Source organism: Hyperolius riggenbachi, chromosome 4 (assembly GCF_040937935.1).
Source record: "Hyperolius riggenbachi isolate aHypRig1 chromosome 4, aHypRig1.pri, whole genome shotgun sequence".
Taxonomy (NCBI): domain Eukaryota; kingdom Metazoa; phylum Chordata; class Amphibia; order Anura; family Hyperoliidae; genus Hyperolius; species Hyperolius riggenbachi.
The window spans coordinates 159,173,472-159,189,363 of record NC_090649.1 but is presented as its reverse complement, the minus strand read 5'-3'; the positions used below and the strand labels follow the sequence as shown (position 1 = coordinate 159,189,363).

At 40.8% G+C, this 15,892-nt stretch overlaps 1 protein-coding gene across 9 annotated transcripts in view; it reads right to left on the bottom strand.

The window, feature by feature from the left end:
- The window catches only part of PLCH1 (phospholipase C eta 1), a 359,933-nt gene that overhangs the window by 101,930 nt on the left and 242,111 nt on the right, over positions 1 to 15,892 (bottom strand). For all 9 annotated transcript variants that reach the window (XM_068280865.1, XM_068280866.1, XM_068280870.1 and 6 more), the window contains 2 exons: positions 12,317 to 12,487; positions 3,888 to 3,981 (listed from right to left, as the gene is read on the bottom strand). In XM_068280865.1, coding sequence (XP_068136966.1) covers positions 3,888 to 3,981; positions 12,317 to 12,487 — 265 coding nt within the window. The remainder of the gene's footprint in view (positions 1 to 3,887; positions 3,982 to 12,316; positions 12,488 to 15,892) is intronic.

Sequence of the window (15,892 nt, the reverse complement as noted above, 5' to 3'; positions counted from 1 at the left end):
ACTCCATTTGGAACTGGATGCTGATCAGCTGTTGTTGTTTTCATGGGATGATGAAATTAAATTTGTGCATTGCAGCCATGTACTCTCTTATGTATTTCCACCTTGCAACATATCTACACTGAATTGCCTTCTCTTGAGCAGTGGATAAATGCTGATGAATATTCATGAGAGTGTGCAGTGGCACAGAGCATGCTCACAGCGTTCCCGAATAACTCACAGGCAGCCAGCTGTTTCTCAGCATGCACTGCAGACCTGAACGTTGCTCTGAACGATGTCACGCCGGCAGATGACTTGTAGAATGTCAGTGGTAAGTCTGACAGCTGACATTTCTCAAGATTTTATAAACAACGATGACTAAAAATCTCATGCTAGTGTAGTTTAGGCTGTAGAATTACTCATAATAATTGTCAGAGTTGTAAGACTGGTACTTAAGCAGTACAGTCATTCTTTAACATGAGTTGGGTACTCAGTAAATTACATTACTAATAGTATTTCCATTGCCCGTGGACTTTTCTGGTTCTCATCTATGAAATCCGTAATACATGCCAAATTTATATTATAGCTTGCTATAGGTTATGCTGTGACAATGAGGGAAACGTATGATGGCTCTCTCCACTGTTAATTTGCATTCTATCAGGTTTAGGTGCTCCAACCCAATGGGCAGCTTCAGGTCATTCTGTAGCTTTTTGTCCATCCAGATATGTGTCCCAGTGTGAACGTGCTCACAGCTTGTGTAGGATGCCTTCGCATTCCATTAGCCTATGAACACCAGAGTGAAACTCCTCATATTTATTAGCTTGATCAAGTAAATCAACTTTTAATTTTTGTTTTGTTTGACTGGTTACACAGTTACATAGCTAGTTTGGTTAAAAAAAGACATCTGACCCTCAAGTTCACCTGGACAAATTGGTACAATACTGTTTTGCAACCTCACTTACCCAGTTAACTTACATATATGACATGACACAAGATAATTCCATCCCACCGCTAACTGCAGCCCTTCAGGTTTAGGACCTCTGGCCCAATGGACAAGCAAAGGTGCATTACCTGGTATCCCTCATGCTTTTGCCATTGGGTGAAAAGCTCAGAGGTAGTTTGGGAATTAATATTATTCAGAACAAAGGAATTATACAACATGTTTTGCTGGGTTACCTCTCAAAGTTGTGCTTGAATTCCCTGCAGTTTAAAAAGGGCTCCGATATGGAAGTAAGCCCAGAAAAGAAAGCGAGCCACCTCTGCTTTGCTCATTATTCTCTCTGTTTTCATTTGTATGCTTAAAATATTCTTGAAAAATATTTCAGACGAAAAAAAAAAAAGAGGAAACCGGGTATGGAAAGTGTGTATAAGGTATCGGTTGAAAAGGGCGCCCGAGCTGCCTGTATGAAAAGGGCGCCGCCATAGACATCAATGTTATTTCTGGAAATATGGGCTACAAGGTGTAGAAAAGGGCGCCCGAGTTTTGATATAGGCTACAAGCGGGCTCCCCTTTGTAGCCCATATTTTTTCAGCTACAAGGTTTTCGGCTACAGTAGGGCGCCCCTTTGTAGCCCATATTATTGCATTTTTTGTAGCCTAAGTTTTTATATGGGCTACAAGTGCTGGAAGCCGAATTATTTCATTCCCCCACTATCCATGGCGGCCTGGAGGGGGAATAGTAATTAACACGGCCTAGAGTTTTTTTGTAGCCGAAGTTTTTATATGGGCTACACCAGGCACCTTTTTTGTAGCCGAAGTTTTTATATGGGCTACACCAGGCGCCCTTTTTGTAGCCGAAGTTTATATGGGCTACACCAGGCGCCTTTTTTGTAACCGAAATTGGTATATATGGGCTACACCAGGCGCCCTTTTTGCAGCCGCAGTTTATATGGGCTACACCAGGCGCCTTTTTTGTAACCGAAGTTGGTATATATGGGCTCCACCAGGCGCCCTTTTTTACCGCCGCCCTTTTCATATAGACCCGTGTATAACACTTCTACCAATTTGTGATAATGCAGGTAGTCTCTGTCATTAAAAGCAGAACAATGGAGGCCCTGTGTGGGTAATATTCCATGGCCATCAGGAAAGTATGGGGTGCATTTGGGATTCCAAGGATTGAGGGGGAAAGAGAGACTCATAAGTAACTGAGGGATGGTTACTTAGGGCTGGTTCATACAGTCTGCTGCACGCTGGGAAATTTCCGTCAGGGTTCGAAAGCATTACTGAAAGGGATCAACGACGGTGCATTCAACTGAATAGAGGTGGTTGTTTTAATGACGGTACCATTGTTCTCGTAAATGCTGATGTAGATCCCGTCATTTTGTCTCATCCTGGACGCTACAAGTAGCATCCAGAATCGGCTATGTTCCGCAGTTCCTTGTCGCCTAGGGGGCTCAAAATGAAATGCGATGACCAAACCAGTCACCAAATGCTTCTCTGCTCAGTAGCTAAATGAGCCACCACAGATGCTGCCCTCAGAGTCATGTCGAAACTGGGCCTAAAGATGATAAATAAAATGCTATTTTTCTGGCAATGGATTTGCCCAGTTTCAAAAAAAATTGTAAATTACTTTTATTGCTCATATACTAGTATAGTAGCACTTCGGTGTCCTCCCAAATTCCTCCAAAAATGCTAATAAGTTAACTGTTTTCACCCAAATTGGGGACATACTTTGACTGCAGTACTAAGTATTAGATTGTGAGCTAATTTGAGGACAGCCAGTGACAACACTATGTATTTGGGAGATATGAGCATTATATAAATGCACAATTATAACATATTAGTACATTTCCTAAGTAAAAAGCAATCCTTTAGCTACCATTGGGTGAGAGTGCCCAATCTAAGCTCAAGGTGTGTCCAGGGCCAGATTTCTGGAAAGGCCACAAAGGCCCAGGCCTTGAGTGTCTGAAGCCAAAGGGGCACCTGAATCTTAAAGAGGGGTTGCTACATATAAAAGAGTTGGCTGAAAATGGGGAGCAACACGTGAAAAAAGGGAAACTGATGCCCAATGGAGCTGTTTATAAAAGAGAGGGGTACATTGCATGGATGATACTCATGGAAAAGTGAGCTGCATAGCAAATGGGGGGGGGGGGGGGGGGGCGCTGACCTAGGGGCACAAGAAGTAACAGAAGTAAAAATCTGGCCTTGCATCTGTCTCACAGAGCTGTATTTGCAGGACATTCTCAATCAGGATGATACAATTTATTAGTTAGCTTAAAAGTATGTAAAGAGTAAGCTTCTTCAGACTCTATTTCTGTAGACTAAAACTGTACTGTCATTTGAGTGGAACATTATTGTAACATTCAGAGGGAGGGTCTTAGAAACATACATACTGTACAGTATATCTTGTACAGTATATCTCCCAACGCCATGGGCGTAGCAATCACACTTGCTGAACCCCGCTATTGCACGGGGCCCAGAGGCTTTGGGGGCTCCTCCCTCCCCCCAACTGCAAAAGCAGCCAGTTAGCAAAAAAAAAACCTCCCTGTTTGCTCACCCAAAAATATCCCTGCCACCTCCCGCAATGCAGAGTACCGGGAGCGTCTGTACTTTTTTCCTGCTTCCAAAAGCTGCTTCACAGCAGAACACTCTCTGCTGCCATTTGCCGGCTCCTTATCATGTGACCTTTATGGGGTTTGGGGACCAAGGGGGCCCTATGCTACTATTTTTGCAGGGAGGTCCTATTTAGTCCCTATCCAACTCCTCTGAGTAAAAAACAAATAACCAAAAAAAAAAAAAAACCACAGTATAACAGCCACCATGTTGTTGGAGACATAGGTGAAAGCAATTTTGGTGCCATTTTCAGACCTCATCAAGAGCTATTTTATGGATAGTTAGGTTTCTTTTATTTGACGCTTTAACAACAGAAGTACATCTAAGTGGCTTTCAGACCAGTAATACATAGCTCTTACCTTCTATTCCCAAGACATTTTGTTCCTTGTTCTCCTCTGAAACCTCAAACTTCTGTATGATGTCAAGGCAGTATTCCGTTGTCACATTATTCATCTGTATAGAGGAATGACAGGGCTGTTATGAGTTGTTCTCGTCTATAGTACACTGAGTGTTAATTCAGTGGAAAGTCTGGACTCAGAGCTATGGCAGAAATCCCTCTGATAAAGCATGAGATGCACTGAACCATAAATAAACTGTCAGCAAAACAGTTATAAATATTGAATTTTAATAGCGCTGGAAAATATATTTTTTTATCTACAAAAGCCAGAGAATTTAGGGCATAAACTTTGTTATAAACACATATCGATATTTTACAGTACCAGTGACAGATATTATTTTCTCTATATTGCCTGATGTTTCCTTTAAGTACCAACTCTACTTAGAACTTGCCTGTGTCCCTTCTTTTTTCACTGTAAGGGTTACTAACCCGGGGGCTGATTGTCACAAATTCTCTGAAGTCATGTAGAAATGCAGCATGATAATTAATTAAAGGTCGTAACAGTTCATGTGGATGGGCAAACAATTCTGATAGCAAAATAATGTTAAACAATTCAGGTCATCAGAACTCTTTCAGTGGACATAGATATAAATCAGTAGTCATGTAAGTAAGACACAGCAATCTTCAAACCTTGATTTTTTACCCTTAAAACCAATAAAGAAAATATGAATTTAGATTAGATCTAGAAATACAATTGTTTATCTCAATAGTTTACGTTCACTTAAGACATATCACTAGTATAACTATTTTTTACTTTTTAATTTCTGTAACTCAAAATGATTATCAGTGATGGTTTTGCATAACGGACATGCAGTTCAGCTCTCTGCTAGCTGCCCATTCTGTTCTATAGAGAGGTGAAGGAAAGAGATGAGCAGGAGGTTTCCTGCAATAGGAACTACAATAGAAATTCGTTAGTGATCGTTAGTGATCCAACATGATGGATTATTAAGGACAATGTCATCGAGGTTGGGGGACACCTGCATGAACACTAGATTTTCCCCTGTGATGAGTAGGAATAGATGCTTCGGGCTCCAAAAAACAAAGGTTTGCTGTTCCCAATGGGACAGACTTAATATGTTCAATGGATAGAGGAAGAGAAACAACAATTTACAAAACTGTATATAGGTAAGACAGTACAGAAAATCAAAGAAGAAATATCCGCTCATAAATATGCTAAAAGAAACAATGGACTGACCAAGCTGTCCCTATTCACTTTGTAGAACAGCACCATAATGCGAGTCAGCTTACATTTCAGGTTATTGATCAAGTAAGACTATTGAGAAGGGGAGGAGACAGACATAAAAGGCTATAAATATTAAAAAGAAGGGCCTACTGGGTTAAAAAAAACTTGACACAAAGACAACAAGGGAACCCAATCATGAACATGATCTCACCCCCTTGCTGTGACTTAGTGCTTGGCCTTGGGCTGGTAACTGTGTGTGCATTTATGCGCGAGGCTTCATCTGCTCCCCAGTGGTTGTGTGTGGGCGTACTCTGGGCAGAATGGTCTGGTGTGTCTGGGTGGAGGGCAATTCGGCTGCCTCTTGACTCCCCCTGTAGGGCGAATCCATGTGGTGGGCCATTCCACCCTTTGCCTGTGCATGCCGTCTCCCCAGCCTCTGTGCACCAGTCTGTGATGTGTACTGATGTGTACCTGATGTGTATCAGTTTTTTGATTACTTGATAGCCACACAGTTTAATTATATAACACCACCACCAGTGGCATGATGATTTGTATGGGCATGAGGTGCAGTCTGATTGGACGAGGATTGCGTGAGTGTTTGGAAGGGTTCTGCCCACACTGATTCACATATTGAGCATGTACTTCCCCATCAGGTCTACTCATATAGGGACTTACTTATACTGATTTACTTTCTTGGGGGAACTTACAGATGATTGACTTACGTGATCCATAACTTGTGTATATATATATATATATATATATATATATATATATATATATATACAGTGGTTTGCAAAAGTATTCGTCCCCCTTGAAGTTTTCCACGTTTTGTCATATTACTGCCACAAACATAAATCAATTTTATTGGAATTTCACATGAAAGACCAATGCAAAGTGGTGTACACGTGAGAAGTGGAACGAAAATCATACATGATTCCAAACATTTAAAAAAAAAAAAATAACTGCAAAGTGGGGTGTGCGTAATTATTCAGCCCCCTGAGTCAATACCTTGTATAACCACCTTTTGCTGCAATTACAGCTGCCAGTCTTTTAGGGTATGTCTCTACCAGCTTTGCACATCTAGAGACTGAAATCCTTGCCCATTCTTCTTTGCAAAACAGCTCCAGCTCAGTAAGATTACAATAGATGGACAGCGTTTGTGAACAGCAGCTTTCAGATCTTGCCACAGATTCTCAATTGAATTTTGATCTGGACTTTGACTGGGCCATTCTAACACATGGATTTGTTTGGTTTTAAACCATTCCATTGTTGCCCTGGCTTTATGTTTAGGGTTGTTGTCCTGCTAGAAGGTGAACCTCCGCCCAAGTCTTCAGTCTTTTGCAGACTCAAAGAGGTTTTCTTCCATGTTTGCCCTGTATTTGGCTCCATCCATCTTCCCATCAACTATGACCAGCTTCCCTGTCCCTGCTGAAGAGATGCACCAACAGAGCATGATGCTGCCACCACCATATTTGACAGTGGGGATGGTGTGTTCAGAGTGATGTGCAGTGTTAGTTTTCCGCCACACAAAGCGTTTTGCATTTTGGCCAAAAACTTCCATTTTGGTCTCATCTGACCAGAGCACCTTCTTCCACATGTTTGCAGTGTCCCCCACATGGCTTGTGGCAAACTGCAAATGGGATTTATGCTTTTCTGTTAACAATGGCTTTCTTCTTGCCACTCTTCCATAAAGGCCAACTTTGTGCAGTGTACGAGTAATAGTTGTCCTATGGACAGATTCCCCCACCTGAGCTGTAGATCTCGTCCAGGGTCATTGGGCCTCTTGACTGCATTTCTGATCAGCGCTCTCCTTGTTCGGCCTGTGAGTTTAGGTGGACGGCCTTGTCTTGGTAGGTTTACAGTTGTGCCGTACTCTTTCCATTTCTGAATGATCGTTTGCACAGTGTTCCGTGGGATGTCCAAGGCTTTGGAAATCTTTTTGTAGCCTAAGCCTGCTTTAAATTTCTCAATAACTTTATCCCTGACCTGTCTGGTGTGTTCTTTGGACTTCATGGTGGTGTTGCTCCCAATATTCTCTTATAAAACCTCTGAGACCGTCACAGAGCAGCTGTATTTGTACTGACATTAGATTACACACAGGTGCACTCTATTTAGTCATCAGCACTCATCAGGCAATGTCTATGGGCGACTGACTGCACTCAGACCGAAGGGGGCTGAATAATTACGCACACCCCACTTTGCAGTTATTTATTTGTAAAAAATGTTTGGAATCATGTATGATTTTCGATCCACTTCTCACGTGTACACCACTTTGTATTGGTCTTTCACGTGGAATGCCAATAAAATTGATTTGTGTTTGTGGCAGTAATATGACAAAATGTGGAAAACTTCAAGGGGGCCGAATACTTTTGCAAACCACTGTATATATATATATATATATATATATATATATATATATATATATATATCTGCTGTTGCAATGGTATAGTATGTGTGTGATGTCGCTTGGGAAAAGAACAATATTCTATCTCTGAAACGTCACTATTTATGTCCACACTATAGTTTGGATACTTAATAAAAATGCTTCATCTTCTGCGTGTGCATGCACCTTTTAACACCTGCTTCTAAATCTAGTTTGCTAGAATGTGAAATGCAATGCCAGAGGCTTTGGAGAGAGAAAGTATATGTCGCCGCTTCACTTATACAGCCTCAGATGAGTCCCTCCCACCACGTAGCTCGCTTGTGTTACATGACTGTCAGTCTAAATATTCTTATCTACAAAAAAGATAAGCATACACTGTATAGTATTGTACAGCTACACATATATATGGGCAGTTGTAGAGAAAGAGTTATGCAAGTACAGTAACCTTTATCAGCCCCGATAAACGCAGAACAGCTTATTGCAGCTGAGTGTCTCGGAAAAAAATCTTCACTACGACCTGATTTTTTCCTAGGACATTTGCTGGATGTCAGTTCACAGACAGATGGCACATTGACTGAGACATACATATGAACTGACGAAGAGCTCAGGAATTTCAAAACAGGCTTATTATTAAACACAGCACAAGCTGAATACACCATTACATGCAGCCTTGCCCCTGTGCCACATGACAAGGTTAATATAAGCATTTCCCCAGTGAAACAGCCATTTTAAAACAACTGATGATGTAATAGTGCAATTAGCACCCAGGTACCCCCGACGCATCCAATATTAACCACTTCACCACTGAGGGGTTTTACCCCCTGACCACCAGAGCAATTTTCACCTTTCAGCGCTCCTTCCATTCATTCGTCTATAACTTTATTATTATCACAATGAAATGAACTATATCTTGTTTTTTCCACCACCAATTAGGCTTTCTTTAGGTGGGACATTATGCCAAGAATTATTTTATTCTAAATGTGTTTTAATGGGAAAATAGGAAAAATGTAGGAAAAAATTAATTATTTTTCCGCTTTCGGCCATTATAGTTTTTAAATCAGGGGTCTCAAACTCAATTTACCTGGGGGGCTCCAGGAGGCAAAGTCAGGATGAGGCTGGGCCGCATAAGGAATTTCACAATCGCGGCGCATCGCCGCCTCTGCACACCCCTCTCACTCTTCCTTCACAGAGAGGGGCGGGGAGAGGCAGTGATTCGTGCGGCGATTGACGTCAGGAGGGGCAGAGCTGAAACTGAAAGCTCTGCCCCTTCCAGGAAATGCCGGCGGATTGCCCCCCGGGTGATTTGGGGGCTCTGCAGCCCTCGTTTAGCGGCGGGGATGCGGCGGATTACTTGGGAGCACTGAAGCAAACTATAAGGAAGCTTTTGCCGGCGAGGGCCACAAAATATTGTATCGAGGGCCACAAATATCGAGGGCCGCAAAGAGTTTGAGAGCCCTGTTTTAAATAATGCATGCTACTGTAATTAAAACCCATGAAATTTATTTGCCCTTTTGTCCCGGTTATAAAACCATTTAAATTATGTCCCTATCACAATGTTTGGCGCCAATATTTTATTTGGAAATAAAGGTGCATTTTTTTCAGTTTTGCGTCCATCCCTAATTACAAGCCCATAGTTTATAAAGTAACAGTGTTGTACCCTCCTGGCATAAATATTTAAAAAGTTCAGTCCCTAAGCTAACTATTTATGTATTTTTTTTAATTGTAATTTTTTTTTTTTTTATTACAAAAAAAAAAAATGGGGAGTGTGGAAGGTAATGAGTTAATTTTTTGTGTATAACTAATTCATTTGGATGTGAAAATGTTTAGGGTGTAGTTTTACTATTTGTCCACAAGATGGCACCAGTAACTTTTTGTTTAATGCGACCTCCAAGCGTCCAGAAGGAGAAAGTAGTAGGAGGCTGGGTAAGTTTTTTTTTTTTCACAATGATCGCGCTGCTTAGCGGAAAAGCAGCGGATCATTGCGGGGCTTAGATCAACGAACGGGAATGGATTTTCCCGCTCATTGACCTCCGGGCGAGCGGCCGGCGGCGTGTTTACCCGTGGGAATGCGCGCTAAAGCGAGCGGGAGCACGGGCAGAGGCGGGAGCGCGGAAAGTACGGATTTCTCCGTCCCTGGGGGTTAAAGGAAGGAAAAAGGGACGGAGAAATTCAAACGGGCGGGGGTAAAGTGGTTAAAAGCCATGTGGGTTTCCTGGCTTGGTAGGGGAGAAGGCCCCACACTCACTAGCAAACTTTTCTTGTTGCCCCCAATTTTGTTAAAATCTCTAAGGGCCAGAGCCAACTGACACAGTTGTGTCTGCTTTAAAGTTACATATCAATGTTACAGATGCTGAAAAGTAGACAGAAGAGCGTTAGTGGGCTCAGGCCCTAAGGGTTTAGGACTTTTTTTTATTTATTTTTTTCTGACTCAACAGGCATGTGTATGTCCATGCATGGGTACTAAAACTTGCTCACCAGACATTGCATTGCATGCTCCGCTATACATTTTTTTACTGAAATAATGTGGACAGCCTATGTGCTATGCAGTGTACTGCCCATAAATGAATAGGGTAGCATAGGCGTGAATCCCTATTGATTTTGGTGGAGCCGCACATGCAGACGTCCAGGGCTCTCTGTACAACACAGTGGCATTGCGGGCTAGCCAGGATGTGATCATTGGCTGGCCAGGATGTGATCATGACTGTTAGCCCATAATGGCTATCATTCATAAAGCGTTCCCGCATGCGAAAATGCTAAAAACAGGCGACTTTACCGAACACTGAGCAAAGTGCGTATTCATAAAGGCTGTTTCCGCATGCGAAGCTGACTTTCCCAAGCAGAGCGATAAATTACCGCATTGTGTGGTGATTCCATGCGGAAATGTAACAAAATGTCAATTCATAAAACTTTACGCAAGCGGTATGCGGACGGGGATTACCGCTCCCCTGGATGTAGCGATAGGCATGCGGAGTACATGTAAGTGAATGGGACAGACCTCCCAAGCAGCAGCAGAGAAAGCACTGCATGGAGGGACTCTGCCAGCTTCTCCTGTTTCCGCATGCCTACCGACAGCCTAACACCAGCCTACAGCGGGATATCTCCGCAAGGCTGAAATATCGACAGCGGTGTTTCTCCACACGGATTTAATTTACCGAAAGCACTTTTATGAATGATACCCAATGAGCTGCAACACTGCTTCAGCCTAGCGAATCAGGGCTTGCAAGTATACACTATCAAAGTTACATTAAAATGTTTTAGCAATAATAAAATCATAACAAAGTGAATGCCATGGATAAATGGAATTCAGTATATGTCCCATATACATATACATATGCTGATGTATAGCATAGAACATATTACTAATTTAACAGCAATTTAAAAATAGTAGCGCAGTGCCTGTTGAAGAAAAAAAGAATGCAATCACTGAAGGTCCAATTGACTACTAAAACTTAACATTGACCTGAAGAAGCGAGTTCACACTCACAAAACACATCTGTCTAATGGTCCTGACTCCTTAAAGGACAACCGATGTGACATGTGACATGATGAGATAGACATGTATATGTACAGTACCAAGTACACAAATACTGTAAATACTCGAGTATAAGTCTAGAAATTTAGGTCTGATTCACTTCATAAATGTATAGGAGTCAACTTATACACGAGTCACAGGCAACACTGAGCTCAGCACACTGAGTAATGTGTGTACTAATAGTGACATTCCCGTTTGCAGCAATTTACCCTGTGGTAAGTGATACATTGAAGAATGGAAATACCAAGAAAACACAGGTCTAAAAGTCCTGGCCACAACAATTAACAAGGAAAGGGGTGGGGGGAAATACTGGGCTGCATAAAAGGGAGTGAATAATTGCAGCACTTGGGGGCCTGGAGGAGGTATTGGCTGCACTTAAGGAACAGGAGGGGTTAATGGCTGCAATACTGTATGCAATGCAGTCATTAACCCCTCCTGAGCCCCAAGTGCACTCATTAACTTTGCGGGGTAGACTTATACTCGAGTCAATAAAAAATTCCAGCTTAAGAGGGTTGCATATTGGAGTCGACTTATATACGAGGTTGACTTGTATTTGAGTATATACGGTAACTAGGCTGTGTTCCTTTTTTTCTTTCTCTGCCTGAAAGAGTTAAACATCAGGTATGAAAGTGACAGTTTCTGTCTGGGTCGGACTGGGTCAGACTATAGCATAAACCTCACTGATAACTAATTACAGCCATAAAACACTTTTCTGTCAGTAAATGGCTTCTGGGAGCAGGAAAGAGATAAAAAGGGTCAATAATTCATAGATTTGAGCTCTGTAATACTTCAATTAAGGTGTCATTGAGCAGAGACAATGAAACAGTAAAAACTTAAAAACTAGATTCAAATATAAAATAAAACTGTGGGATATCTAAAAAGTCATTTTTAGGAGGAGGATAGATACAATTGTTTTTCTTATTACCGTAGTTTATTTTCACCTCGTATGTCCTTTAATAAAAATTGATTACAATTCATGCTGATTAGTCATCACATTGGTCATTGTGAAGTGTTTTTTAATTATTTTATGATTGTTGGGCTCCTCCTTCTCCCTGTATTCATTACCCCTGTTGGAGAGCTTTTTTTTTTTTTTTTTTTTTTTAATGGTTTGATTATTTTTTACTGGAGTGTGACTACCTGGTGGGATTCTGCCTGGACAGTTTCCCTAAATCCCTGTATTGGTGGTAGCTCCTGGGTTCGTGAGTGCCCTTCTATTCATCTTTATTCTACATATTTGGACATATCAGTGCTGCATACATTCATATGTTAAGCTTCGGAAGTTACATTTCTAACCTTTTGCTCCACTTTCAGAAACTGAGCAAGTTCATCCACTGTTAAATGGTCTTTTTTGTCACTGTAACTCAATAGCAACAGGTAGAGATCTCTCCTTAATGACATCATCTTGTAGAACACACAGAACTCTTCAAAGGTTAATGTGCCCTGATTTTCGTCAGTGTCTGCTTCCTGAAAAACAATTATTTCACATCATTAGAAGCAAATCCCCATTAATACAGTCAAGCATCACTATAACAATAAAAGATGATGACATGGAAACCTGGATGGCATGCCAAATGTTTCCATTAAGGACCTAAAAGTGCAACTCCACTTCAGCTCATCTCAACACATTATAACATTATTTCAGTTAGTTTACATTTGAAAGAGGAACTTTTATACATTGCAAAGTGAGAGGTTAAAAAAATAGATCAATTCATATTGTTTAATCCACAAGGAGCCTGTACAGCATCATCTTTACTACTGGCAGACATGAAAAAAAACCAGACAGCACCAACTGCCATTATTTATAACCACACCCCCTAACAATGCGATAGGTGAAAAGTTTTTTTTTAATAGCTATACATATGCAGGGAGATACTAGTTGCTTGGCAGCTGGAAACAGCCATTATTTCCCACAATGCAACAAGGCTCCCACAGTGTGACATTACACACACTGTGGTAGGGTTTTATAAAATAACTTAATTTTTCCAAAATACATATATAGATTATTTAGTCAGTGTTTACCCATTGTAAAATCTTTCCTCCTCTGGTTTACATCCTGAAATTTATCCCTGGTGGTGGCACTTTTAGTTCTGCCAGGTGATCTGTATGGAATGCTTGTTACTGAGATCTCTATGCACAGAAGGAGATTTTGCTTGCTTGGAAAAATCCGTTAATTCCTACAATGCAGCGAAGATCACAGGCAGCAAACTGTCAGGGCCATGGTCATGACATCAGACTGTGGGAGGGATTTCACCCACCCCTGATGACAGACCCCCTGATGATCTATTCAAGACAAGGTAAAGATTTCTAATGGAAAAGGGGGTACCAGCTACTGATTGGGATCAAGTTCAAACCTTGGTTACAGTTCCTCTTTAAGCATACAAAAAGCCTTTCCATAATGTTCCTAACAGAGATTGTGAGGTGCTTAGTAGGAAAGCCTCTTGCAAACCACTAACCATAACTGATCCTTTTAGTAAAATGCTCCCTCCTAATGCCCAACCCTCCCAACATGAAACCCTTCCCATGAACTAACCCTTAAAGAGTAACTGTCAGGCATAAAATCAAAGATCAATTCTTTATTTTTATTTGGTAAACAAGTAATGAGGATGCTAATCAGCCAATCCAAAAGTTAAAATCAATATTACTTTTCTTGTTGATAAATTATCATTCCCCAGTTTGCATTACTTATTTTGGTACACAGAAAATTTGGTACACAAAAGAGAAGTTGCAGGGCATGCTGCCTTGTCTTTTTGTGCTTCTCTACTTCCACTCAGACTTAACTAATGCAGCCTGATTGGCTGACGCCTCTTTCCCTCCTGTTTTCCCCTCCCACACCTCTGTTCCTCTCTGATTGGCCAATATTTCTCATGCTGAAACAATGCACCTTCTATAGTGAAGGGTGGGCAAATCAGGCTGAGGAGACTAAGGGTGGATATTACATCAGGACTGGCTTCAAAATAGCCACAGTAAATATGGAGACTGTCTAGAATGGGATTCTCTACTTTTCCTTTACACAATTCACAGGAATCTTAATGTGGACAGTGCAATACATATGTTATGTAAGTAGAGCAAGTATTTATCTACTTATATATTTGTTTTTTTTTCCTGAGATAGTATGGCTGACAGCTCCTCTTTAAAGAGACACTGAAGCGAAAAAAAAATGATGATATAATGAATTGGTTGTGTAGTACGGATAATTACTAGAAGATTAGTAGCAAAGAAAATATCCTTAGATTTGTATTTTCATATATATATATATATATATATATATATATATATATATATATATATATATATATATATAGTCCAGAGCTGGCAAGTAAAAGCATAGAAACACAAAATAAGCTGGTTATGGAGGAAATTATTGAACACAAAGCTTAGTAGCTGTGTGCATCCTCATGTTATTTAAGACAGATTATTGATTTGCACATCCCATTTTACCCTCGATTAGCTGCCAGTCCAAAGCAATGTGAATTGTTCAATGTTTGTGCTGCATGTAGGCGGCAGTGACAGTTACACACAGTAAAGTAGTAAAATACGTAAATAAATACCATAGTAAGATACGACAGTCAATGAAGGAAATGATCTGTTATACTGCAGAATACTTGTGTAAGAAGCTTCAGCTGGATGGTGAATGCTGGCCTTCTACTGTGTGACATGATCCGGCAAAGGGATCATTTGGATATACAGTATGTCTTTGTACTGAAAAAACATATAACTGATGGAGTCATTTTACTCTCCTGAAAGTTCATAGAGACAGTATTAAAACCCCAAATAGGTCCTAATGCCTTTCCGTGTTATTCAAAACTAAAAATACATTTTGTTCCTAAACATGGGTTAACATGGAGGAATATTCCTGTTAAGCATTTTGTGATGTTCCTAAAAAGAGACAAAAATTCAGTTTTCAGGATTATCTTACTTTGCCCTCCTTCCCACCCTCCAACTAAAGCCAATTACGATTAGCCAATCACTGACTAAATTTTCCACCTCCACATAGTAGAGGTTCAACAGGTATTGAATACTATGGAGTGGACTGCGTAGGTAACTCTTATGCTACATGGAGGTGGTAATATTGGTAGTGATTGGCCAGTCAAAACTGAAGGTATGTACCAGGCTTTACACCCATCCAATTTTGACCAGTGGTAGCTCCAGCTTCAAATTTTTATTTTTTATTTTTTAGGGGGGGGGGGGGGGGCACAATGGCTAGCTGGTGGGGCCTGATTCAAAGCGTCTTGTCTGTAAAATACAAGCTCTAGTTTAAGGCTAAATTAAAATAAAAACAGTATGCTTTTAGCTTGTAAGCCTTCTTCAGACTGAAAATGTTAGAACACACAATCATAAGGAGGTAAAGAGATTTTTTTTGCACATATAAGTGTCATCCAAATACATTAATCAAAAGGGATCTGATAAGGATTGTGAGGTATTTATGGCAAATAGATAAGACCCTTGGTTTACTTAACACCTGCATAGACACAGGCTGAAATGGAGAGTTTTTCACAGATCCTATCCTGTTCGCTGTACGCTGCTGGAGACTGGAAATAGTTAACTGTATGTAACTGAGCAGGAGGGGCACTCAGGAGGCCATAGTGATTTCCAGGGGGTGGCACAGTGTGCCAGCATGCCCCAGCGTAGTGCCGTCCATGATTTTGACTGGCCATTCACTGACCAATTTTACCACCTCAATTAGGTTATTTTATTTTTCAAGTGGAATCAATGTGTACTGCAAACTATTTACTATTCAATGCACAATGTAGCTGCTTTTACTCAAAATACTGGGCATAATATGCCAGTATTTTAAATTGGGCTTAAAAAGAAAGGAAGTGTATTGCATTACTAATTCGGGTCCAGTTTCAAGGTGTACCTGAATACAAG